At 42.3% G+C, this 25,415-nt stretch overlaps 3 protein-coding genes across 8 annotated transcripts in view; 2 read left to right on the forward strand and 1 right to left on the reverse strand.

Annotated features, from left to right (window-relative positions):
- The first annotated feature begins 1,267 nt into the window (after positions 1-1,267).
- RO60 (Ro60, Y RNA binding protein) lies at positions 1,268-16,949 on the forward strand. 3 transcript variants are annotated; one of them, XM_027658425.1, is made up of 8 exons: positions 1,268-1,911; positions 2,596-2,816; positions 3,070-3,216; positions 4,493-4,630; positions 4,788-4,904; positions 5,632-5,745; positions 6,155-6,301; positions 7,467-16,949. In XM_027658425.1, the coding sequence occupies exons 1-8, from the start codon at positions 1,332-1,334 to the stop codon at positions 7,617-7,619; spliced, it is 1,617 nt and encodes a 538-aa protein (XP_027514226.1). In that variant the 5' UTR covers positions 1,268-1,331; the 3' UTR covers positions 7,620-16,949. The 3 variants fall into 3 exon arrangements, with proteins under 3 accessions (XP_027514226.1, XP_027514227.1, XP_027514228.1); XM_027658427.1 differs by having other exon boundaries at positions 1,527-1,682; XM_027658426.1 differs by lacking the exon at positions 7,467-16,949 and having other exon boundaries at positions 5,632-5,738; positions 6,155-6,296.
- A 293-nt stretch (positions 16,950-17,242) lies between these two features.
- On the reverse strand, positions 17,243-19,884 carry GLRX2 (glutaredoxin 2). 4 transcript variants are annotated; one of them, XM_027658429.1, is made up of 4 exons: positions 19,799-19,884; positions 18,942-19,011; positions 18,340-18,516; positions 17,243-17,801 (listed from the first exon to the last, which is right to left on the reverse strand). In XM_027658429.1, the coding sequence occupies exons 1-4, from the start codon at positions 19,846-19,848 to the stop codon at positions 17,682-17,684; spliced, it is 417 nt and encodes a 138-aa protein (XP_027514230.1). In that variant the 5' UTR covers positions 19,849-19,884; the 3' UTR covers positions 17,243-17,681. The 4 variants fall into 4 exon arrangements, with proteins under 4 accessions (XP_027514230.1, XP_027514233.1, XP_027514231.1 ...); XM_027658432.1 differs by lacking the exon at positions 19,799-19,884 and adding an exon at positions 19,775-19,798; XM_027658430.1 differs by lacking the exon at positions 19,799-19,884 and adding an exon at positions 19,159-19,273.
- A 4,679-nt stretch (positions 19,885-24,563) lies between these two features.
- CDC73 (cell division cycle 73) overlaps positions 24,564-25,415 on the forward strand; it is a 106,113-nt gene continuing 105,261 nt past the window's right edge. The window contains exon 1 of the mRNA XM_027658388.1: positions 24,564-24,726. Coding sequence (XP_027514189.1) covers positions 24,596-24,726 — 131 coding nt within the window. The 5' untranslated portion in view covers positions 24,564-24,595. The remainder of the gene's footprint in view (positions 24,727-25,415) is intronic.

The following is a 25,415-nucleotide window of genomic DNA, read 5'->3' on the forward strand; positions in this document are numbered from 1 at the left end:
TGGTTCTGGAGGCAGATCAGTGCAGATGTTGTACAGGAAAAACAAGAAAGGTGCATTTCTAGTCACTTACAGAGAAAGGGAAATTCTGTGTCAAAGAGCAGGGAAGTTGTTTGTAAACAAAGTGCTTACTTAAACTGGGGGGAAAACCTGTCTGTGTTAGTCACATTTATTTATTCTAGCTTATCCTGGTAAATGGATAGTAATAAAAAAAAAAAGGATAATAAAAAATAAAACCAAATGCTTTTATTCATCTTCAGTATCGGCAGGAGCATGTCAAAAGTAGATATTTGCAATACTTTAGAGTTGTTCAGTGGATTTCTTGGAAATGTCATTCGTGTGTTCTCAGACTTCAGTCTGTGTGTATTTTGAGATGTGTACAGTTTGGTGGAGTGGATTATTGGTGCTGCTTTTTTTTTCAACAGGAGCTCTTGGTGCTATTTAATGTCTTTTTATTATTTAGCGAGAACTGAGACAACTAAATTTATTGTTGCACTATTAATGTTTTAGAGGTAGTGATGATGATGAATTTTTTTACTCTTGCCTTGCCGATTTGATTTCACCTGCATTTAATTAATTTTAAATGTCATGGCTTGAATTTTACCATGCTGGATGTTCTCCAAGTAGGAGCAGTGATGTTCCCTGCAAATATTACAGCTGAACTCTCTTACAACTCAGGAGTGTATCAAGATCTGAAAGACTGAGAATTTTTGTGCTGTAAAGTGGTACAGCATTTGTTATGTCTTGAGTTTTCTTGTATCTCACTTGGAACAGCAGACTGTTTGACCCTGTAACAAAGATAATTTGTTCTTGAGGTACTCAGTTGATCAAAAGCTGTTGTCTAAGCCTCACTGAAACCCACCATATATAAACTCTCATGAAGTCTTCTGACTAAACAGTTTTTAATTATTTTAGTTCTTTATTTTACCCTCATTTTTCTCCAGTTGGTCAGTATTAGCAATTCTTCAGCAAAATAGAGTAGGGTAAGATGTGAGTTTTGAGCTGTTTAGTCTGCAATCCAAAAATCTAGGTAAGAAAGTGATGTAATCTATTAGTGGCAGAAGGCTTTAACACCAGACATGTTTTTTGTGTAGTTTCTAAGTTTGTTCCAAGGAAGTAAGTTTGTCACCATTATAACTCAGAGATTTTTTTGTTGTTTCTTTTCCCCCCAAAGATGTGTATTATTGCACACCGAGAGTGTACTCTGATTAATTTTATGAAGGAAACGTGTAGACAGATACATTTGCTTTGCTAAAAAGTGATAAAAGAGCAGTCATCGGGACTTTTTTATAAAATTTCTTATTCTTTCAACAGACCTCTTGGAAGTCTAAACCATGGAGGATGCGGAGAGCGGAGTGCAGCTCCCGAAGGAGAAGCAGGCGCCCGGCTCCGAAGGCGGTGACGTGTGGAATGTCACCGACACCAGCCGACTGCGGCACTTCTTGTGCTTCGGCTCCGAGTGTGGTGCTTACCACATCAAGGAGCAGAAGCTGGGCTTCGAAAATGCAGAAGCCTTGCTAAGACTGATCGAAGAGGGCAGGGGTTGTGAAGTTGTTGAAGAAATAAAAGCATTTAGCCAAGAGGGCAGAGCAGCAAAGCAGGAGCCCCTGCTTTTTGCCCTTGCAGTTTGCTCGCAGTGCTCTGATGTGAAAACGAAACAAGCGGCGTTTAAGGCTGTCCCCGAGGTGTGTTGCATACCAACCCATCTCTTTACTTTCATCCAGTTTAAAAAAGATCTGAAGGAGGGCATGAAATGTGGCATGTGGGGCCGTGCACTGAGGAAAGCTGTGGCAGATTGGTACAATGGAAAGAATGGCATGGCTCTTGCTTTAGCAGTTACAAAATATAAGCAAAGAAGTGGTTGGTCTCATAAAGATCTTCTGAGGTTGTCCCACCTAAAACCTGCCAGTGAAGGTAATAAATTTTTATTTACCTGAAAATACTGTGTTTTAAACCTTTTATATTTATTGTGGAACTATTTTGGAAACCCAAGTGCCATTGTAGATGAATTCTTAGTGAGGATATCTTGTAAATTGCATATTAAAAATATGAGGGTTTGTATCAGAAATTGACCTGTTTGTCTTCAAGATAAACAGTTTGTTAGTTCTTTTTCTTTCATATGTCAAGAGAAGATAAAATAACACAATTTCCTCATTTTGTTCTTATTTGCTTACAAATGATGAAATAACACTTTTTTTTGTTATTTGTTAAGATCTGTTGGTTTCAAATCATAGAATCATAGAATGGTTTGGGTTGGAAGGGACCTTAAAGATCATCTTGTTCCAAGCCCCTGCCAGGGACAGGGACACCTTCCACTAGACTGTGTTGCTCAGAGCTCCATCCAGCCTGGCCTTGAACACTTCCAGGGATGGGGCATCTTCAGCTTCTCTGGGCAACTTGGCAAAGATATTAGGCTTCTAAGTTCTAAGGAGAATAATACAGTAATTAAAAGTACTGCTCTAAATTTTATGTCTGACCTTTTTAATAGGTGTTTGGCAGGTCTGAGATTGAAACCTGCTGATTCATTTGCGTGAGAGTGATAAATGCCAGTATACAGATGGTAATCCTGCTGGAAAAAATGTTTTCTTTTTTCAACAGGAATTGCTATAGTCACTAAATATATTACCAAGGGGTGGAAAGATGTCCAAGAAGCTTATAAAGAGAAAGCAGTTTCTATTGAGACTGAAAAACTCTTAAAGTATCTGGAGGCTGTGGAGAAAGTAAAACGCACAAAAGATGAATTGGAAGTTATTCATTTGATAGAGGAATATGGTCTAGTTAGAGAGCATCTCCTGACAAACCACCTGAAATCTAAAGAGGTAGGTAAACTTCATTAGCTTTGAATTCTCTTTAGGGTAATGCTTTTTAGAGCCTTAAGTCAGATTTCTGTAAAAAGTAGCCGTTTTGCTGTTCTTCAAGTTGTTTGCCCAAAGAGCTGATTTAAAGTAATTAAGTTCAACGTATAATTTGTACATTTATTTTAAAATACGCTTATTAAATGTACAGATTTTGGTTCTTGTAGTTTGGGAATCTCGTCTTTCTGTTTTTTCACTTCTCTTTCTTTGACCATAGGTTTGGAAGGCATTGCTGAAGGAGATGTCCATTTCTGTACTGTTGAGAAATTTAGGAAAGCTGACAGCGAATTCAGTGCTGGAACCACGAGGTTCAGAAGTGGCAATAGTATGTGAAAAACTGAGAAATGAGAAACTGCTAAAAAAGGTAAGAACTTTTTCATAATTGATGCCAGCCCTTGTGGATTTTAATCTCTTCCTTTACTGTATTTCTTCAGCTAACCTCTTTACAAAATAAAACTGATGTTCTTTGGAGGAACTGTGTAGTTTATTCTTAAATGAGGGTTGTGGCAAGCTTTAACTCTGGGTTTCATGTGTTCCTTCTGAGTCTTGTAATTTAGAATCAGCAATACAAGCTTAAAAAGGGAGTGAAGTCACTTGTATAGGATCCTAGAAAGTGAATGAAGAATCTCACACAGCTGTTGAGGGGAAAAGGAGGTTTTCTCCTTTCAGATTGCTTTACTATCCATCAAAGAGGTAAGAAAATAAGAGGGGAAAGAGGGTTCCCCAAAGGGAGAAGAAAATATCCAGGAATGTAGTGGAAGATAGAAAGTACAGGTGCCTTTACCAACAGTTTTGTGAATTGGGAAGATTAAAATAAGGACCCTTAAATTATTCAAGACTATTCAAAGCTAATTTGAGCACAACAACATAGGTCCTTTTTTTTCCCATCCCGCTGCTCTTCCCTTTCTCTGGTTTCTTCTTTAATCAGGCATAGGCACTGAAGAAGGGAGAGCAAAGATGATGGTGCAGTACCTTGATGCAAGAAGGGTGATGGACAGGTGTTCAGATTTGCTGAGGTTCGCTGCTGGCAGTGATCAATGACTGAAACTCCCCTTGAGAAAAAATATAACAAAATGTTGATAACTGCATAAAGCAAAGATGTGGTTTAGCATGAAACAAATGATATGGTTTATGTATGGAAAGCAAAAAAAGAAAAAATGCTTGGAATGTTTTATAGCAAGAGGAAAATGAATGCTGTATTCTGAAAATAGTTTCTTTGTCCAGTGTTATTGTATTGGATATAAAACTAGTTTTAAGTTTGTTCTTTTCTTAACTCAGCTCCTTTCCCCTCAGCAGGACAGGGACTTTCTCTTAGTGGAAGCCTGTGATGGACAATCATAAAGCTGTGAAGTTTTACCAAAATTCTGGTGATGGCTTAATATTTGGTGTTGGTTGGAGGATTCTGGAAAGGTGATGAGGTCCGTCACCAGTAACTGAGGAGTATCAGTTCATACAACAGCTGTGCAAAGGCTGCATGAACTCTTCAAGTTTAACCAACTTAAAGTAACAGTATACTGAGCCAGAGATTTTTGTAGGAGAACCATATTTTCTTGTTCAGTTTGTTATTACTTTGTTGTTTTTTTTTTTTTAAAAGAGGTCAAATTTTCAAGAAGCTCAGTTTTTATTTCTTTTGCCTGTAGGGTAAAATACATCCATTGCATATTTTGGTTGCATTAGAAACATATAAAGCTGGACATGGAAGCAGAGGGAAGCTTTGGTGGCGTCCTGATGAAGACATTTTAGAAGCTTTAGATGCCTCATTTTACAAAGCTTTCAAGGTAATACAGTTCTTCAGTTTGTTAAGCCTTTTTAAGGGTTCTGTGTTTTCTGAAAGCTTATCATGAAAAGTTTGTGGGGTGGGTAACAGTGCTAAAACTTTGGCAACAATATTAATTATGTGTACCTATCTTCTTTTTTTCTCTTTTTTCCTTTTAGACACTTGAACCAACAGGAAAACGCTTCTTACTTGCAGTTGATGTCAGTGCATCAATGACACAAAAAGTTTTGGGCAGTGTGCTCAATGCGAGCACCGTTGCAGCAACGATGTGTATGGTGAGGCATTGCATTTCTTTTATTTGTAACTGGTCTTTTGGTACAAAGGTGCTCTAAAGCTGGTTAGAAATCAGGAGGAAACTTATATATGATATTTTTTTGGGTACGGAAGGCGTGACCTTGCACCTTACTGGTAGATCAATTCCTCGAAGTTCCTGGTAACCATATTCAGAAAGATCAATTTCAAGAAGTTGGTTTCAAGGATAAACCAAAGTAGTCAGGGCAGCTTTTTCACTTAGCTGAAAATACATTTTAATTTTTTTCAGAAGCACTTACGGAATAATACAGATTGGATTAAGAAATTTTAGAATAAATCCTGTGTACATTTGAGTTATCCATGTGGCCTTTATTCACAATCACTTTCCCCTCAATTTGGTGTTGCAAAGCTGCTGTGTTGCATCGTATTCTTGTACTATAGAGGAGCTGAACTTTTGTTGGTGTTTAAAAACACTCAATATTTTAAGTCAGAGGGGAAAGAAGAAATATAGAAGTATCTTTAGTTGTAGTAAGTAGAGCAGTTCTTGAGCTCTGATTTTGGCAGTGCTTATTTGCAGTAAAATATTGTAGAATATTTAAAGTGTAGAGTGAACTGTTGGTGCATATGAGGAGCCCAGTGTCTTAAATGTAAAAGCATGTCATGCTGTGTGTTTGGTAGGGAATGGCTCGATTCAGACATTAAAAATTCAGAGTAATATAACTGAATTATTTTTGTCTTCCTCTTTCTCAGGTTGTAGCACGTACTGAGAAGGATTCCCACATTGTTGCCTTTTCACATGAAATGGTCCCGTGTCCAGTGATGGCTGATATGACGTTACCTCAAGTTTTAGTGAAAATGTATGAAGTATGTAAAAAAAAAAAAAAAAAGTCTCAGCAGCTACATTGTATTTTCTTTGTAATCAGTTTTATTACTTTGTTTAGTGTGTATCTCTGTAGCAAAACATTGGCTTTTTTGGTCCCTTTTATTTAGAGAAGTTTAAAAATGTCAATATTTCAGTTATTAAAAAATTTCAGATATTAGACATTGTAATTTAGACTGGCAGTGCTAGGTCACAATGAGTTGAAAAGAATGTTAAAAAAAAACCAACTCAGCTAAAAAAAAAAAACGTGGTTAAAACTAAGATGAAATCACTAAGTTTAATAAAAAAACCTCTGTGTGGTAAAACATGAAGCTTACATAAAAGGTAATTTTTCCACGGTTTACTAATTTCAGTATTAATGTGTTCCATGTATATTTATTTTTTTCTCTTAAGATTCCAGTGGGTACCACTGATTGTTCCCTTCCAATGATATGGGCTCAAAAAACTCAGAGGGCTGTTGATGTCTTCATTGTATTTACTGATAATGAGACCTTTGCTGGAAATACTCCTCCTGCAGCAGCCCTTAGAGAGTACAGAGAGGTAAATATGCTTCTGACTGTTTGTGATTAGTGAATGCAGTACAAAATAAATACCAACCCTAAAGATGTTTTAGGGACTGAAGTATATTGTTAAAAACTGCTCAGTCCTGCAGTTAGGTAGAATTAGTGGACATAGGGCACTAATTGTGCACATTTAAAACCACAGAATTACTATAAGGATTTGTAATTAGCCTACCCTGCTTGGTGTATTGCAATATCCATGAAACTTTGTTTGCTATTCAGGGAGTATATGAATTTTTGCATTCTAAATATAATTGGTTGAATACATTTTTTTATAGTTCTTACAGAATGAAATTTGGCTCACAGAATTAAATTTACCCTTGGTGTCTGCAGTAGATACCAAAAAGTTTAAATAAAGTAATGAAGATAAGCCTGTAGGGAAGTGTCAATAGGATGAGGTGACGCTATTTTCTGAAGAAAGCCCATTATGTTTTAAAGGGTCTAAATAGAACAAAGAAAAATAGCCTCTCCAAGCACATTGCTATTAGAAACTCAGCAAACAATCTTTTAAAGAAACTTTTTTAAACTACAAAAAATACTTCTGGTAAGCATGAGTGTATGGACTGTGTTTTAGTTTTCTTAGTTGAGGTTAGCTCCCATTCCTAAATTTGTTCTGTAGAGTTCCTGCACTCTGGCCTTCATGCCACTTGCTTTGCTTTACCTTAGAGATTACTTACCTGCAAATTCAGCTTGTAGCAGAATTGTCCAGACCACAGTTGTTGTATTTATTCAAGCAACATTTGGAAATCCTTGTCTTAGACAAAAATGCACTCTTTGAGTCTGTTGGGTGACTTGATAATTATTATTGAGTTGTCTCTAAGAATGAACTGCGTAATAGCAAATGCAGTGTTTGCATTTGAAATAATCTACGAATTGTAGTATTGCAGGAAATTTTTGCTAATATACCTCATTGCAATTATTTCCATTTATTTAAATATGTCTGCTACAGGTTAAACACAGTGTTAACAGGCAGTCTTCAGTTCTGATTGTGACATATCTCGTTTCTATCAGTATGGCTATTCAGACGGTGGTTTATGCAAGCAAGATTTGGCCCTCTGGCATGTTTAAGTTATTGTATATTTATATTCTGCCATGTTTTACTCTGTATTTGTTTTCTGACTTTTTGTTTTCTGCCCTTCCTCTAGAAAATGGGTATTCCTGCTAAACTGATTGTTTGTGGAATGACCTCAAATGGTTTTACAGTGGCAGATCCAGATGACAGAGGCATGTTGGATGTATGTGGCTTTGATACAGGAGCTTTGGAGGTTATTCGAAACTTCACTTTGGATTTGATTTAATTTTTCTAGGCATTTGCTCTTCCCAGTGGGTCCATTGCTGGCAACAGACTTCACCCTGGGAACTCCCAGCCAAATATACTTTATTAGAATATGGCATATTATATACATATCAGAATGTTACGTGAGGTGGTGGCAGTTCAAGCATCTCTGACTAGAGCTTCTCACTAAGGTGTTTGTAAGGTTGAACATAACTATGGTCTCATGCAAATCTAACAAATTAAGAAAAACTCAGCACTTGCATCTCTAGTGTCAAAATAACTGTCAGTAGCCAGTGATCCACTGGAGGTGGCACCACCCCTGTCACGCCTGGACTTGGCGCCGCACAGGAGCACCCTGCGCAGCTCAGTCACTCCTGGCTGTGCCTGTCAGTTGAATCAGATCGCCCTTCAGAACCCTGCAGGACAGCTGGTAACCCTTCTCCACACCCTTTGAGAAAGGCATCTCGACTCCTGAACCACCTTCCTTGCCTCCAGCATGCTTATTTTCCCAAGGCAGTTTATTTTTTTTTTCCTGTCCACGCACTCAAAACTTTTCTTGGACTTATTCCTGGATCAGTCTAGGGACCATGGAGCTGGAGTTTCCCAGAGCATCATCCCTTGAGTGATACCCACAGTAACTGTGTGTGCTCAGAGTCCTGTGGCACATCAACAGCCAGTCTGTATCTGTTCAGAGGGTAAACAGGACCCCCTGTCATGACCAGATAACAGCAAGGGCACAATGTGCTGTACAAACCCTTGGTCCACTGAGCTTCAGCAAGGTCTGCCTGGCCAGCCTGGCCTGCACCACATGCATCACCCCGCCCCTGTTGTCCTCCAGTTCCACAGCATCCACTGACTTGAAGAGAGGGATGGTTTTGCCTGGGCCTGTGGAAGATGCCACCACAGCAAACATTTCCATGGCATCGTGCCAGACCCCGCTCTTGCTGTCCACCAGTGCTGGAGTCAGCCCAAATGCCAGCTTGGCCAAGTCCAGCTCCCCAGTAGGGTAAGTGAAGAAGGCCACGATAATGACCATGTCCTCTTGGACTCTGGAGTTGTTGAGCTGTAGGTACTCTCACTGCAGCAGCATGCCCAGCTCCTGCTGAGAACTTGCTACTTTCATCAGCCGCAGGAACAGGGGCTTGTACTCCTGCTGGATGGCCAGCTTCTTGTCCTCCCAGGACTTCACCAGCAACAGAGACGAGTGGTGCCAGGAAGGCCTGGACCTGGTCACCCAGTGCCAGCAGATGGATCACCTTCAGTGCCCTGAGCACTGCTTGAAGTTGGAGTAGTTGAGGAGTGTGTAAAGGAAGCTGATGAGCCCCAGGAGGCCAAGGGCAGGGATAGAGGCTGCTGCTGCCTGGCTGGCACCTCCAACCACCCTCTTCAACTCCTCCACAGCTTGAGTGCAGTTCTTATTGTCGTCCTGGTCCAGTAGGTGAGCCTGCAGCTCCTGGGTCAAAAATCTGGACTTCAGGATGGGCTGGATGGGAGGCAGTGGTGCTGTGTCCTCACCCACCTGCAGACTCCTCCAGCTCCAGACCAGGAGCAGAATGAAGTCCCCATAATCCAAGAGGAAGCAGTGACCTGCTGCTCCACTTAAACAGACATAAGTCTATGGGGCCAGATGGAATCCACCCCAGGGTACTGAGGGAGCTGGCAGACAAGCTGGCCAAGCCACTCTCCATCATTTTTCATTAGTCCTGGCTCACCAGGGAGGTCCCAGATGACTGGAGGGTGGTCAATGTGATGTCCATCTAGCAGAAGGGCCTGAAGGAGGATCCAGGAAACTACAGGTCTGTCAACCTGACCTTAGTGCTGGGAAGGTTACTGAACAGGTCATCTTGATCACACAGTACATGCAGAACAACCAGGGGAGCAGGCACAGCCAGCAGGGGTTTGTGAAAGGCAGGTCCTACTTCACCAACCTGATCTTCTGTGACATGGTGACCTGCAGAGTGGATGAGGGAAAGGCTGTAGATACGTCTGCCTGGACTGTAGAAAAGCATTTGATGCTGTTTCCCACAGCATTCTCCTGAAGAAGCTGACAACCCATGGCTTGGACGGGTGAACTGTTCAGTGGATAAAGAACTGCTGATGGCCGGGCCCAGAGAGTTGCCTCTGGAGAGCTGGTGAAGGGAGTTGCCTCCAGCTGGTGGCTGATCACCAGTGATGTCTCCCAGGGGTCAGTAGGGAGGCCAGTCCTCTTTAACATCTTGTTGAGCTGGATGAGAGGATCATTTGCATATGACCTGAGGTTGGGCAGCAGGAGGGTTGATGTCCTGGAGGATAGGAAGGTGCTGCAGGGGGATATGGGCAGCCTGGATCCATGGGCCCAGGACTATTGGATGAAGTTCAGCAAGGCCAAGTGCTGGGGCCTACACTCGAGTCACAACCACCCCATGCAGCACTCCAGGCTTGGGGAAGAGTGGCTAGAAAGCTGCCTGGTGGGAAAGGATCTGACCTGTATCAGCAATAGTGTGGCCAGCAGGACCAGGACAATGATTGTCCCCCTGGACTCGGCACTGGTGAGGCCACACCTCAAATCCTGTGTCCAGTCAAGCATTGGAACAAGCTGCCCAAGGAAGTGGTGGAATCATCATCTCTGGAAGTGGTCAAAAAACGCGTGGATGTGGTGCTTAGGGGTGTGGCTGAGTGGTAGATATGGCAGTGTTAGGTTAAAGGTTGGACTCCATGAACTTAGAGGTCATTTACAACCATAACGATCCTGTGATTCTTTGTTACCTTTTTGTGAAGGGAAAACAAGAAAAGCAGATGAGAAATCTCTTTTCTCTTTTTTCCTGTTGCACACGATTTAAAATAACAGTGGGAAGTTTGCTAAAAGTGGCTACAGGGTATACATAATTTAATTTCACTTATAATAGGTTATAAATATGGAGAGATTTTTAATTTCCCCCTCCCCTGTTGCTGTGGAATGCTTGTTTGCGAGAATAAATTGACCAATTACTTTTAGAATGGGGCTGGAAAAAAATGGATTTAGTATTTTTAATAATGTCAGTTTAACAGCAACTTCACTGAGAGGGACTTTTCTTTGGGCTTTTTTAAATCTTTGTATTTTAAGCATTACTAAGGTTCAATGGTTTCCATGGTTACAGTTAAAACCTACTAAACCTGAAAGTATTTTCTGGTACATATTGAGACCATGTGACTGTGATACACGATAAAAGTTATCCAGGGAAATTTTATACTGATAAAACTGAAAGTGGAAGAGCTCATGCCAGTCTTTTTCTCTGTAGATCATCATCTGAGTTTTCTGGAGTAAATATCTCTTTAGATAAATTGAGGGGCAGTTTCTGCACAATACAGTTTCAGAAGCACTATTTTAGAATTAATACGCTTTACAGGAAGTTCTAAAAACTGTTTTTAGTAGAAAAAGACCTTGGAAATGATTGGGATGCCACATTCAGTCCATGTTACAACTTCAGGAAGCATCAGCACACTTTCAACAAGAGAGATCAACAAGTGCATGTGTCTTGGCCTGCTCTCCAAAGCTGAGTGGGAACAACCAGAAACCATAAGCTACTTTTTTTTTTTTTCCAAAAGAATGTATTCAGTAATACAGAAACAATCTTCCTAACAGGAGAGTATTTCATTTTTAAAAATATTTTTGTAGATTAATGCTACTTCTGATTTCATGAATTAATTCAAGCTAACATATTTCAAAACTACCTCCAGTTTATAGTGACCAATTCTTAAAAACTTTTATGAACTGTACAGTTGCATCCTTCATGTTCACAAAATCTTGTTTAGGAAGTGATTGAAACTGGATTCATTTTTTTATTTTTTTATTTTTAGTCTTATAGTAAGACTGTGAGTAAACAAGGAGAAAGCTAGTGAGTATCTTACCACTTTGGAACAGGGATTGATAGCAATTCATGTGTATATGTATTTAATTCTGTGTGTGTTTTATATGTGTCAGTATGGGGGGAAGTTAAAAGATCTCTTTAGTAGATCAGTCTTAAAAGATTAGAAAGGTTTTTTTAGTGATGCTTTTACAACTTCCTCTAAAACATATGTGTGTCAGCCTCTTTTATGCTAATGATGGCTGTTTTAAACAGTGAATTTGATGTTAATTTGAAAATAATTATGATTTATAAAAATAACGCATTTACCCGTTGTGGTAAATAACATGTAAGACCATATTTTTCTGCCTAAAACCTAAGCTTTTAAATGTAAATTCATATTATACTTTTGATACTTGTAACACTTTTCTTTTTGCCTCATACATATTAATTACAAATCCAGAGCTCGCATTCTGTAGTGCGGGTATCTCTTTTGGTGCTAAAACGGGATGTTACGTGTTACTGAAGGTATTCTGCTACTTACTTACACTCTCCTTTAATGAATAAACTAAACCAGTGAGGGAAGCCATTTCTGACATTAAAACCAGGGCTTAAAGAACTGATGGTAGGAGTGTTACCTTTCAGTGAACATTAATGTAGTTACTTGTGAATTATCACTGCTCTTACAGTACAGCTCTGATAGAAAGCTTGGAGAATACAGGACTGCCACCAGCTCCTCAGGTGACATCAAGGAAAAAAAACGTGTTCCTACAAAAGCTGAGACTATACAGCACTTTGAGTTTGAAAAAGAAAACCAGCCATTTCATGTGAAAAATTGCATATCGTTCTTAGCATCTAAACAAAACACCATATCAATGTGGGGAGTAAACTCATTTGCTCAATACATGTTAAGAATTATTTCAAGTAAATGCACTGATGTTTTGGGGTTGGTTTTGGTAGTAATGTGTTTTAAATTACACAGTAGTCAAACATCTGATTAGGTGTTTCCTCTAAGCTAGAGACGTTGAAAATAACTGATGTACTTTTGCAAGTACTTTTTCTTACTTTGGAGTAGCATTTGTGAAGTCATAGGAAATATTTTGGACTAAATATAAAATTAAACAGGTGTTTCAAGTAATTTTCAAGTAAACTTACTGCAAATAAAAGGTTAGAATAGTTACTAACAGATTGAATGAACGGTTATAGTGGTGTTGCATCTTTGAAAGCAGTCCAGTTTAAAATACTTGAACTAGAGTGTGTAAGTAAAGATGAACTTTTCAGTAGAACTGATAGAAATTGTAGCTCCCTGTATTTATTGACACTGGATAGCTCTGACCCATAATAAAAGATAGTCATCCATGCTAGGGTACATAATACACTCCTAAACATTTATAGTGTCTCTGTACAAAAAAATCTTGCTAGAAATAGAATATTCTAAGTGGTTTGGTTACACAATGTAAAACTAGCACTGGTGAGACCACATTGTCATCTGCTCCTCCCTTAAGATTTACACAGAGAGGGGAAAATTAGTAAATGCTGACAACTGAAACTTTATAGTGTGACCTTTGTTCCTATGATTTTCTTTTGGGGTTTGTTATTATCTTCCAGGAAGGGGCATAGAATAACGATGCTGTGTATTCCTTTTCCCTGGATCTTTATCTTTCCTAGATCTTTATCTGCCCATACCCTGAATTTTAGGGGACAGCATGACTCATTTGCCATAACATAAATGTCCTGACTTTAGTCTTCAGTTATTAAACTGGTAATTTCCAAACCAATATCTAGACATGTAAAGAGGCAATAATTACTGTAATGCTTCAAAAATAATAGACAAAAAGTGAACTAAGGCAGAGTTGCTAAGCTGAAGCATTAGTTCAGTGTACAATAGATGACCTACCTTTTCACCAAAGACAGGGACTCTTTGAAATTAATAGTGGTGTTTGCATTGGAGGAACACTTTGGCTAACAAAGCAGAAATGGGGCTATAATTGTGCAATGCAGTTTATCAGTAAAAATTGAACAGGGAGAAGTTTAAAGCTAGTTAATTTTATTCAAAATATTGATTAAAATAACTCTAAATGCAGAGTGCAACAGCAGAGTGGATGAACGCAGGTTTCCTGATATCTGACAGAACTGAGAGGTTTCACTTTGGCTGCCATTTCACTGTGACCCCCTTAACAATTCTGCAGTGTTAAACAATTATACAGTCTAAGGCTGTAATGTTCAGGCATCTTAAGAAAGAAAAAAAGGTTCTAATGGTTGGAAGCACAACAGAGGTAAAACATTCTTCTGTAATGAAGGGCTGTAAGGAACAAACATCAAAGGCCAAGGTTCTTCATGGAAGGGACACAATCAAGAATGTGGAGAGGGCCAAGAAATAGAATTTCATGTCAGGAATTTTAGACCTGGAGCAAGGAGTAGGAGCATTTGGGATGCTTGTAGAATTAGATTACAGGCAAAATATGGGGTCCTTACCTACGTTCCTCTGTCTTTAAAAAAAAGAAAAGTCTAAAAGTAGGTGTAGCTCTGAAGTCAGAAGGGCCACTCTAAATGCCCACTGTGTGAAGGCTACTAATAACTGGCCCTAAAATACCTTGCTGCTTAAAACCACTGTTAAACCTCTTTGTTAAACATAAATCATAAGGGGGGTTGTGTTGTTCTTTTGCATTGTTGTTGTTTAACTGGTGCCCATAAATGGTTATGGCTTTAAAAGGCAATTCAACAAAATACATATTCTTGGCTTAAAGAAACACCAGCAGTTTTGGAAGTGTATTTTAATAATGGCTCTGTCTGTAAGAACACTATGAAAATATTTTTGTGCATTGCAAAAAATGCTGTGCTGCTGAACCATGTACCTGACTCACAGCTACTGTAACAGAAGCTTTAGTTTTGGTTCTGTTTGGCTTTTTTCTTCTATTACTTTTTTGCTTTACCCTTCTTTTTTTCTGTTAATGTTTATTTTTTTTCTCCTTTCCCGTCTCTTCGTCACCTCAGGCCTATACTTGAATCTTTTTTTCACAAGCTCTCATCCATTCCTTTTTTTAATTTTTGCCTCTGTTCTGCCTTTTTACTGTCATTGAGCGCTTAGCTACTTACACCGGAACTGATGTCATAGTATTTATTTTAATTTTTTTAAGAATGGATAAACTTTTTTCTTTAATTATGTAAATCTTTTACAAAACATTCGATTTGCTGTATCTGTCACATTTTTGGTAAAACTTTGTGTATAAATCAGTGACAAAAGTATACTTTGTTTATTTACAAAAATCCAACACCTGACTGTGAATAACTTTATTTTTATAAAAGTAACCTCTTACAATTGGCTTTTCAATTTTTTTTCTAGAATTGGCTCAGTGGTTTGAAACTTTTTATTCCATTAAATATTATCAAGCTGCTGTCATAGGCAGAATTAGGCAAATATTTAAATTAATATTCTGGATAAATGGGCAGCTTCTTTGCAGTATTGACTAGAGGAAGTCTTCAAAGAACAGGCTGTAGAAGTAAACCTAAGCACAGTATCATTTGCTTGTACTTTTAATTCTTACTTTCTCTGACACTTGATCAGTTTATAGGTTTATTTTGCTGTCCGCAGTGGTTTGCAGTGCAGATATGCTGTAAGCAAGCTGGTTTAATGACTTTCTTGCTGGAATGGTAGAGATTTCATCTCACCGAATTGTGTACAAATTGCTGAGTAAGAGTTCGGGGTGGGGGGAAAGGTAATACACTAACTAGGACAGTATATTGTGTATGTGCTGCTCTGAGAGATAACATGTAAGATTAGCTGATTTCGGCAGAAGGTATATGTGTGCTTACATATTTGGATTTATAATTTTGATACTTAAAGCGTGGTTTCTTTAGGTCTTTCTGCATTCTGACTTTTAAGTTTAAATATATATATATATTTGCATATATATGAGGTATGTGGAGAACTTTTACAAATCCTTCATTAACAAATAATGAATATAAATAGTTGTTTCCCTAATGTTAACCAGCTTCTTAAGAGTTAAGCACAACTAGTTACAAATAAAATGTCTTTTCATTCTTCTCTAAAAGTGCAGTTCTACTCTTTAAAAAGAATTCTGTATAAAAAAGCAACAGAGGGGCACATTCACAGATCTGTCTGCTTAGTTAAAAAACTCAGTGTTTGTTTCCAGCTTCTCAGACTTAGAAGCATGGGATTTAGGCTGGATGAGCAGGTATCCATATCTTTTAGTGGATACATTTTAATATTCAGATCCCAGGGCAAGCATATTTTAAGATAAACAGCTTTGTCCTGGAGATAATGCTGGGCACAAAATTATGGAAATTTTTAATAACTGTTCTTGAGTCTCTTAATTTGTTTGTTGTTTGGGGTTTTTTTATTATTATTTCCTAGAGTAGAACCACACTTTAACTGCCATATCATGTTTAAATAACTTAAACATAACATGGCTTTGTGCCATCCAATAATGAAGGCACTGTCTTGCTGCTACTTTCTGTGAAATTATACACAATTAATGAAAAACTATTTGGATGGGGAGCCTTAATGTGGTTAAAAAGAAGCATAATTAACCCTTTGGGTGCCTTAAGACATATCTCCTTTAATAGATGGGCACTCACTTGGATCTGCAGGCATACAGCACATTTTCTCCAGCTGGATTAGATTATTGCCTTAAGTGACAGTGCCCTGGGATTTCCAAAACTTGGAACTCAAAGGGTTATTTTAGACTACTGTTTGAAAAACGAGTCCCTAAACAGGGAACAAAATGAAAAGGTCTTTGAAAAATTCCTTTGCATACTATTGTTGTTATTTTTACATGATGGGTTTATCAGCTTTCAGGGGCAAAATTATTGCTAAACTTCTGAAAACACTTAGCTGGCTGAAGAATTCTACACAGAGAAAAAGAGTACTTGGTATTCTTTTACGACTGTATGTGCAAAATAAATTGCTTTATTAAGTATAAATTCAGGAAGAGATGCACATTTGTGTGTTTATCTTGATGACTGTGCAAAATACAGTAAATGGCAATAAAAATATAACGAGGCCAGTGTGTTTAATTAGCTTATTACACATTAAAGATGCACAGTGCAGACAACTCTATTCTGAAGACTTTCTATAAATGATGCAGTTTCAAACCTGCATCACAAAAATAAAGCTGTCAAATTTAAATTACACTCTTGTAATCCTAGCTACCTGGAGTTGAAGATAAATGTGATGCTTTTTTCCCTTGAGGGGGGAAAAAAGTAGTTTAGGTACATGCAGTGTTGAAAGCAATGGAAATAACAGGAGTAAAAATTAATTGACTAATGTTTTTATTCTAATGTGTGCACCTTTAGTTGTGTAATGGTCCCTTTTACGAAGAATGGGATAGAATTTTCTACTTGCATATGGACTTCCTTGAAATAACCAAGAGTCTTGGCATTGCCTGTTCTGGCTTTGGATGTACATTGTACTGAAACTATTGAATTTTAGTAATTTCTTTTAGACATTTAACTGAAAGTTAAAATGGATAGTAAACTGCATTCTGATTGTAGAATTTAAGTACTAAATAAACTCTATGCATATTAGACCCATTTGACTTAGTATTTTTTTTTATATATTGTTGGATTATTGTACCATAGTTTGTAGCTGCAGTTTAGTGTCAGTGAGCTGTCTGGCTCCCCTAGGAGAATTCCTGAATGGCACTGTACAGACTGATACTTTGTAGTGCAGAGTAGAGATGAAAGCCATTACTTCCCCTCTAAAGCTGCCAGACTCTTTATTCCCTTTTCTGTTCAAGTGGATATGGTTTGGGAGCTCGGTGATCAGGCACTGAAATGTGAGAGGCAGACACACACACACACCAGAATCACTGCAGCCTCATTGGGTTCTTACTTTCTTCATTACAATTTGACAGAGAAGAGTTGAATATAAAGGCACCATTAAATTAAACTGACCATTTACTGAAACAAAGCTAGAAAGCAAACTAATGTGGAGCAAAAAAATACCCATTATTCTTGTACAGTTTAGACTTCTCTGAAGCAGGATGTTAAAGCCATGAAATGACATCACTGTCTCACACGAAGAGTCCTGAGTTACATAATGATTTTTAATGACCATTTTGATTATGATAAAGCTTAAGCAAGGACACCAGTTAATTTGCTAAGTCCATAAAGTCTGTCAGAGAATGATTTGTGATTCAGAAAGCCATGGTTTGAAGTTGTTGAGTGCAGCTCATGCTGTGTGTGTATCTTTGTGATCTTCTGCATTCATCTGAAATTCTGTTTATACAAAGGAAGATGAAGCTAAGCTGGATGGCTGCTCAGGAATTTGCTTTTATTTGACACTGATGAACTAAAGGAAGCAGTTTGCCTTCATCATGAAGCCTTTGAGTATCTGTTGCACCTCCAATACAAGTCCCATTGATAAACACTCTTGGAACCTGTCAAGAAAACAAGAATTACATTAGTTACTTCTTGGAAAAAAGATAAAAGTCTTAAGTAAGCCCACATGGACTCTAATACACGCAATAGTTGTGTTCTTCTAGATGTATGTATAATACTAGTGTACAACTCATACATTTCCATAATATTTACAGAGATGGGAAGCTTTGAGTGCCCCTCAGAAGTGGGATGAAGTCACTGTGTGGGAGTTTGTAATAACTGAGTCAAGTGAGACTATAGGAAATAAAAAAAATACAAGGCAATTGTTTAACACAATGGATTAAATATACAAATGAAAAATAGATACTTGGGTTATTTCAGTGGCATTATGGAAAAGATAACTGAGGGATAGCCAGGGGGCTCTAAAGGAAAAGAGGGTACAGAACCCTTCTGCAGTACCTTGTCTTTAATTTGGGAGCTCGTATCCCACGTTACTTGTCTCAAAAAGATGAAGAACTTGATATGGACATACCCCAAGGGGCACATGTGTATCCCAAGTTCTTACTTTGCTTGTTATGTATAGGAAAAGATACTCACTGTTCTGCCACCCGTCATCTGCTCAAGAACGTCCTGGAACAGGCTTCCATTCATATTTGTGTCCAGTTCCACAGCTGTGTAATTCACATTCAAACTGTCAAAAAGCTTTTTTGCCATTTTGCAGTATGGGCATGTTGTTTTAGAGAAAATCACCACACAGTTGTCTGAAATAATGTTCTGTATGTTCAAAAGAAAGTTTAAGTCAGTGAGGTTTCAGTCAGTCAGCGTTATGCCAGTACATTTCCAACAATATTGAACAGTCATGAAAGCCAATACAGAAGTCAAAACGCTGCTGTTATGGTAACAAATACAGGAGAATTACTGCTGGCACCTATGAAGCCATGTTTGACCTGTACTTGACTCCAAAAAATTGAGTAGAGGTCTGAAAAAAACATAAAATGGGTGCAGCCTAAGAAGATCAGGTTCCAGGGCTGTGGATAAACAATGCTGCCAGCATGACTTGATAAACATAATAAACATAAGAACAGGTTCAACATGCAGAACTATTTACAGTATTTCTTTGTATAAATAAGAACACGTTTTAAGTACCCACAGCTTTTATAAATGTTGAAAATAAGTAAAAGTAGCATAAATAATGTTACCTGTATTTGACTCACAGCAGCATCATTAGACAATCCTACAGAAGTAGACTGTAGGCTCCCCATTCTCGAACTAAAAAGAAATCACAATCAGATATTCGAGCTTTCAGACAAACATCACATTTTGCAGTTCACAAATTAAGGGTTGGCTTTGTCCTGGTTTTTTTTTTTTAACCGATTTCTCTCTTACGCTCAAGTTCACTTCAGCTGCACTACCTACACCGTTCTGGTGCTCAGCGCCGGCGGGGGCAGGAGAACAGAGCCGGGTGTTGGAGCTGCCGAGCAGCCCGGGCGGGGCCGTTACTCGCCAAACGCTCCATTCCCGGCGGGGCCGGACACGTGTCCCGCCCGCGGCACCGCCCGGGGCACCGCCCGCCTCCCGCGGGAGCACCGAGAGCCGTCCCTGCCGTGCCGGCCCGGGCCCCGGAACCCCCGCTCCTCCCACGGCACCGTGACACGATCCCGATGCCTGTCCTGATCCTGACCCCGACCTCGATCCTGGGCCTGGTGATCCCTCTCCTCATCCCGATCCTGATGCCTCTCCCAGTCCCGAACCCGTTCTCGGTTCCTGTCCCGATCCCTATTCCTCTCCTTCTCTCAAACCCGATCCCTCTCCCAGTCCCATTTCAGTCTTAATCCCGATCACGATCGCAAACCCAGTCCCAATCCCAACCGCCGTCCCGATCCGGATTCCGATCCCTCTCCCGATCCCAGTCCCAACACCGATCCCGATCCCTCTCCCCCTCCCAGTCCCCGTCCCCATCCCCATCCCCATCCCCATCCCCATCCCCATCCCCATCCCATTCCCGGTCCCAATCCGGGCCCCCATTCCCGACCCCTCTCCTCGGTCCCGCTCTCACCGCCCCCCCCAGGCCGCCGCCGCCCGGCGCAGCGCCCCCTGCAGGGCCATGGCCGACACAGGAAGGGGCGGGGCTTCCCCGCAGTCCTCACCGCGGTCCGGCAGCGCCCGCTAGGCCCCCGCACCGCCCCACGGGGCTGCCCAGCGCGCTGCCGGTGCGCCGTGAGCGCCAGCGGGATGGGGTCAGAGAGGGGCAGCGATGGGATGGATTTCCCGGGATGGGGGTCAGGAGAGGGGCAGCGATGGGGTGCATTTCCCGGGATGGGGGTCAGGAGAGGGGCAGCGATGGGGTGGATTTCCCGGGATGGGGGTCAGGAGAGGGGCAGCGATGGGATGCATTTCCCGGGATGGGGGTCATTTCCCGGATGGGGGTCAGAGAGGGGCAGCGGCGGGGTGGATTTCCCGGGATGGGGGCCAGGAGATGGGGCAAGGATGGGGTGGATTTCCCGGAGGGATCGTGTGTCTATTGCCATGTGAAAATAGTTTCTCCGATGCCTTTTATCAGATCCTGATTTAGTGATACGAATAATCTGGTAAATAATCTCACTATGAGTCCCAAAGCTGCAGGAAGCGTTTTGTAAACTCCCGTTTAAAACTCCTAATGAAGGTATCGCATTAAGAGTAAAACAAATTTATCTGTTGCATTAAATTTGGCAGAAAACCACCCCTGTTGAATTCCAGCTGCTTCTCAGGAACCATAAGGACTGGAAGCAGCTGGGCTTGGATTCTGAGGGATGGCCAGTTCGGCACTAAGCAACAAAAATGCAGAGCCACTGTGGCACTGGAGCGGAATGATCTTTAAGGTCACTTCCAACCCAAACCATTCTATGATTCTATGCTGGTGGCAAACACATTGTCTGCAGAAGCACGTGTGAACACATAAAATGTAACACAGCCAGGCACAAGCACATGAAATTGGGAGATGTTGATACAGCCCTAAGAGCACGATCTCAAGCACAAGCTGCTTTCCACATTTCCCGAGGAAGCACTCGGTACAGCCGAATGTTTGATGCCCAACAGGCATCCCTGGGGGAGGAGGTAGGTGCAGCCTGCTGACAGTCCCAGGACACAGAGGTGGAGTCTCCTCTGACCTCCCTGCTCTCTTAAGCTGTATTTATATTGTTTTCTTCGAGGGAGGAGAAAAGATGAGTTACAGTTGACATCGTTTTCTGTTTAGCTGGAGTTTGACTTCAGCCATGAGCACACATGGGGTTATTGAAGTGAAGTTTGGTCAGGGCTTAGGTTGTTCCTTTGGCTCCTGTTACCTGCATTGTTTCTTACAGAGCGTGACCGCACTCCCACCGTGCTGCTCCAACTTTTGTTTCATACCTGCACTGATTTCAGCAGGGCACGACCACCTCACCTCACCTCGTGCTGCTCCATCTTTTGTTCCCTGCCTCCCTCAGCATTCCTGCTCCTCAGGGTGCAGGCATCATGTCCCTGGTGAACTACTGCCAATGCACACACTGTCTTGCTGAACTTTGTTTTCCAGTGTTCTCCCCAGATGAAGACAGCCTTATGTGAAAAAGAAAACCAGAACTGCACCATTTTCTTGAAATCTGAAAATAAATCTCTTTGCAGCCATGTGTGCACCATTCCCTGCTCCCTGAGCAGCAGAACTGAAATGAGTGGCTTTTTGGTGTCACTGTAACACCATAATACTGAAGAAAGTATTATCTGTAGTGTAGCAGATGTACAGGGTGTGTTTCCTAAGATGTAGCACTGGCTTAGGTGATGCAGGTTTTTGGATGAGGCATGGAAACAGGACTTGACCCACTGGAAGCATTTCAAGTTCCATTGCAATTTTCATGAGCCATAGCTCCAGTAATAATTCCAAATCCAGTCCAAGAAATTATACTCTGTTTATTCATTATGTCTTTGTCTTCTAAGTGCATCAGTATTACTCTATATCCATTGACCAATAAATATTGGCAGTGATTGGTATAATTCACAATGTTAGTAGTTGGTGTAGTATATTTGTGTGTTATTATTTCAATACCATATGTGAAATGTTATAAATACGCTCATGGTACTTCACATGCTGAGTGCTTCTAACACAGATGGGGATATTGCTGACATCCTGGAACAGGGAATTCTATGGGCTGTTGACTTTTAGTCCATTTTGTCAGTTCTTTGCACATTACTTACAGGAAGAAAAATGACCCAATTTTGCCTTTTTCAGATTTAAGAAGGGATAATGCTTTCTGCCAGTGTGGGAAAGTGTTAAGAAAATTCTGAGCATCAAAGGTTAGAAAAAGCCATGATGGGAGCTTTCTTCCAGGCTTCAAACCCTGGAATTTATATTCCCCAGGGGGACACCAGTCTGTTGGGTTCTGCTGGGAAGTGCTACGCTCCCAGTTTTTGTGTGCCTGAGCAGAAGGAATGAACCTGGAGCACAGAGGGAGCTCATGCCAGTCAGAGCTGTGTGGCTGCTCTGGTGAGCAAACTGTGTGACAGGAGCTCTGAGATCCCAAACTCCACAAGGTACCACAGGATGTGCTCCATGGAGTTACTGTTTGTCCTTCATATGCAGAGGCAATAAATATTCTCTTAATTACCTTTTATTTTTTTTTGCTATAGTCTCTTGATGACTTATTCATACTGGAATTAAATGGCATTTTTGTGATTGATAAAGCAGACATTTTTCTTTTTTTCCCTGATTTATATACAGGATCCAGAACATTTTCTCTTCAGCCTGCAGAGCAAGATGAAGAGCAAGAACCTTCTGAGAGAACCACAGAGTCACAGAATATCCTAAGCTGGAAGAGACCCGCAAAGATCACCCAGTCCACCTCCTGGCCCTGCACAGGACACCCCATGAATCCCACCATGTGCCCAGGGATGTTGTCCAAATGCTGCTTGAGCTCTGTCAGGCTTGGTGCTGTGACCACTGCCCTGGGGAGCCTGTTCCATTGCCCAACCATCCTCTGGGTAAACAGTGTTTTCCCAGCATCCAACCTAAACCTTTCACAACACAGTTTCATGCCATTCTCTCTCACCCCTTTATACTGTTTTCTTGAGGTGTTCCTGTCTGTGTCTGTGCTGTCCCAGCCAGCACTGACTGTGCTGCTGGGCACACGGTCAGGGGTAATGGGGTAAAACCCCAGGTCCCTTCCAGCAACCTCTAAAACCATTTTACCACCAACAAAACGCCTCCTAGTGCACCACAAGCATCCCAGCGCTGCCCTCCAACACTCAGCACTCCCAAACCCCATTTTAGTGTGTTTTAGCATCCTCAAAACCCTGCCAGCACCCCCTAAAACCTCATTAACACCCCCAAATCCCTCCCAGCACCCTCCAAAACCCCTTTAGCACCAACAAAACCCCTCCTTCTGCACCACAAACCATCCCTGCAGCCCCAACTCCCCCTCAAACCTCAGCAGCCCCAAACCTCATTTTAGTATGGTTTAGCATCCTCAAAACCCTGCCAGCACCCCCTAAAACAGCATTAACACCCCAACATCCATCTCAGCAGCCCGCAAAACCCTGTTAGCACCCCCAAGTCCCCCTCCCAACACCCTCTAAAACCTCCTCAGCACCAAAAGCCCTCCAGGTCATACCACCGTGCAAACCATCCCAGCGCTGTGACCCAGCTGACACCCGGGGCGTCCTGGTGCATCCCAGCTCCAGGAGAAGGAAAGCAGGGAGGATAAACTAAGGCAGTGCCTGTGTAGTGACTGTTTTCATAGAATCATAGAATCAGCCGGGTTGGAAAAGACCTCTGAGATCATCAAGTCCAACCCTTGATCCAACACTGCCGTGGTTACCAGACCATGGCACTGATGCCACATCCAGTCTCATCTTAAAAACCTCCAGGGACGGAGAATCCACCACTTCCCTGGGCAGCCCATTCCAATGTCTGATTACTCTCTCTGTAAAGAATTTCTTCCTAATATCCAACCGAAACCTCCCCTGGCACAGCTTAAGATCGTGCCCTCTTGTCCTGCTGCTGGTTGCCTGGGAGAAGAGACCAAACTCCACCTGGCTACAACCTCCTTTCAGGGAGTTGTAGGGAGTGATGAGGTCTCCCCCGAGCCTCCTCTTTTCCAGGCTAAACAGCCCCAGTTTTCACACAAAACACATTAAAACTCTGGGTGCTCGGGGCGAGGGAAAGCTGCACCCGTGACGGGAGAGGCAGAAACTTCACTCGCAGCATCCTGGAGTGCCCAAACAAGGAACAATACAATCTTGGAGAAGTCCTCGAGAATTAGATAAGGGGTGTAAACAAACAGGATGTAAACTAAGCTCTGTGTGCCCAGATAAAAGAGAGAACAAGCGCTGCAGTTTTTGGTGGTGGAACACAATGACGCTGTGCCCGCTCAAGAACAGGGGTCAGGACGACGACGAAGACCCGGAAGGACCAAGGAAGACTTCCCATGTGGGCGTGACCATGCAAAGCACGTCATTAATATGTATTCAGTAAGCAAAACTATCTAATGAATATGTAAACAGCACGCGCAATAAATAAAGGCCCGTCCATCTGCCATTTGGCGCGTCCGATTAGAGGAGCTGCCCTCCCAACGTCCAGCATGACGAATAAAAGAAGAAGGCCCTTTTTAACATCTACAAATCGGCGTTAAGAAGTTTTTTTCTGCCGCTTTCCGGCATCACCCGGGACCACCCTGAGGGCGGGAAAGGGGGGCGGGCCGCTGCCATGGCAACGCGTCCGCGGCGTCGCCCCCTGTAGGCGGTGCGGCGGCCGCGGCTCAGGCGTTCGCGGCGGGCAGCCCCGGGCGCGGCGGCGGGGTCCTGCGGCGGGCGGCGGCGACGGGGCCGGAGCGGCGGCAGGCGGGCGAAGATGGCGGACGTGCTGAGCGTGCTGCGGCAGTACAACACGCAGAAGAAGGAGATCGTGGTCAAGGGCGACGAGGTGATCTTCGGCGAGTTCTCCTGGCCCAAGAACGTCAAGACCAACTATGTCATCTGGGGGTGAGCGGCGCGGCCCGGGGCGCGGCGGGCGCAGAGGGGGGTGCGGAGGAGAAGGAGGAGGAGGAGGGAGGGAGAAGTTGCCCCGAAGTTGGGCGCGGGGACGGGGCTCGGTCCCCGCCGCTCTGCAGGGACGAGGCGAGCTGGTGCGGCCGGACTGGGACCGCGTCCCGCGGGGCCCCGGGGCCGCGCCGCCGTGCCCGGGTGTCCCGGTGGCGATGCCGCCGCCCGGCAGCCCGGCCGGGCAGGGAGCGGGCAGGGAAGGACTCGCCGCTCCCTTCGGGAAGGCTCCCGAGCCGTGCTCCGGGCCATAAGGGCCGCGGTCGGGTAGTTCCTCGATTCTCCTGCCCCTTCCTGCAGACTCACGCGATGAGATGGCAGGAGGCAGCTTCTCCCGAGTTTTTCTGGGTTTTCGGTGGAAAACGAGGCGTTCCGTAATTACGTTGTTGTTTGGACAACGCTGTCCGGCACCCGGTGACATTGTCGGGGTGTCCTGTGCAGGGACAGCGATCGGACTCAGTGACCCTGATGGGTCCCTTCCAACTCAGCATATTCTGTGATTCCCCTGTTTTAGTTGATTTCTCCAGTTTGCTGCTGTCCTGGAGCTTTGGAACACCAGGACAAAGCCAGAGAGGTCCAAACCGACACTCCCCCTGTGCTCACCTGCGAGCCCCGGTGAGCTGTGCGGGTGC

Source organism: Corapipo altera, unplaced genomic scaffold, assembly GCF_003945725.1.
Source record: "Corapipo altera isolate COAL_440 unplaced genomic scaffold, ASM394572v1 79, whole genome shotgun sequence".
In the NCBI taxonomy this organism is placed as follows: domain Eukaryota; kingdom Metazoa; phylum Chordata; class Aves; order Passeriformes; family Pipridae; genus Corapipo; species Corapipo altera.

Coding starts and splice junctions, on each gene's coding strand:
- RO60 (XM_027658425.1), top strand. CDS start 1,332: ATGGAGGATGCGGAGAGCGGAGTGCAGCTCCCGAAGGAGAAGCAGGCG. Junction 4,905..5,631: donor TTGCAGCAACGATGTGTATG/GTGAGGCATTGC, acceptor CCTCTTTCTCAG/GTTGTAGCACGTACTGAGAA. Junction 5,746..6,154: donor TTTTAGTGAAAATGTATGAA/GTATGTAAAAAA, acceptor TTTTCTCTTAAG/ATTCCAGTGGGTACCACTGA.
- GLRX2 (XM_027658429.1), bottom strand. CDS start 19,848: ATGGCCCTGCAGGGGGCGCTGCGCCGGGCGGCGGCGGCCTGGGGGGGG. Junction 18,517..18,941: donor CTGCTGTGAGTCAAATACAG/GTAACATTATTT, acceptor TTGAACATACAG/AACATTATTTCAGACAACTG. Junction 17,802..18,339: donor AGATGACGGGTGGCAGAACA/GTGAGTATCTTT, acceptor TTTTCTTGACAG/GTTCCAAGAGTGTTTATCAA.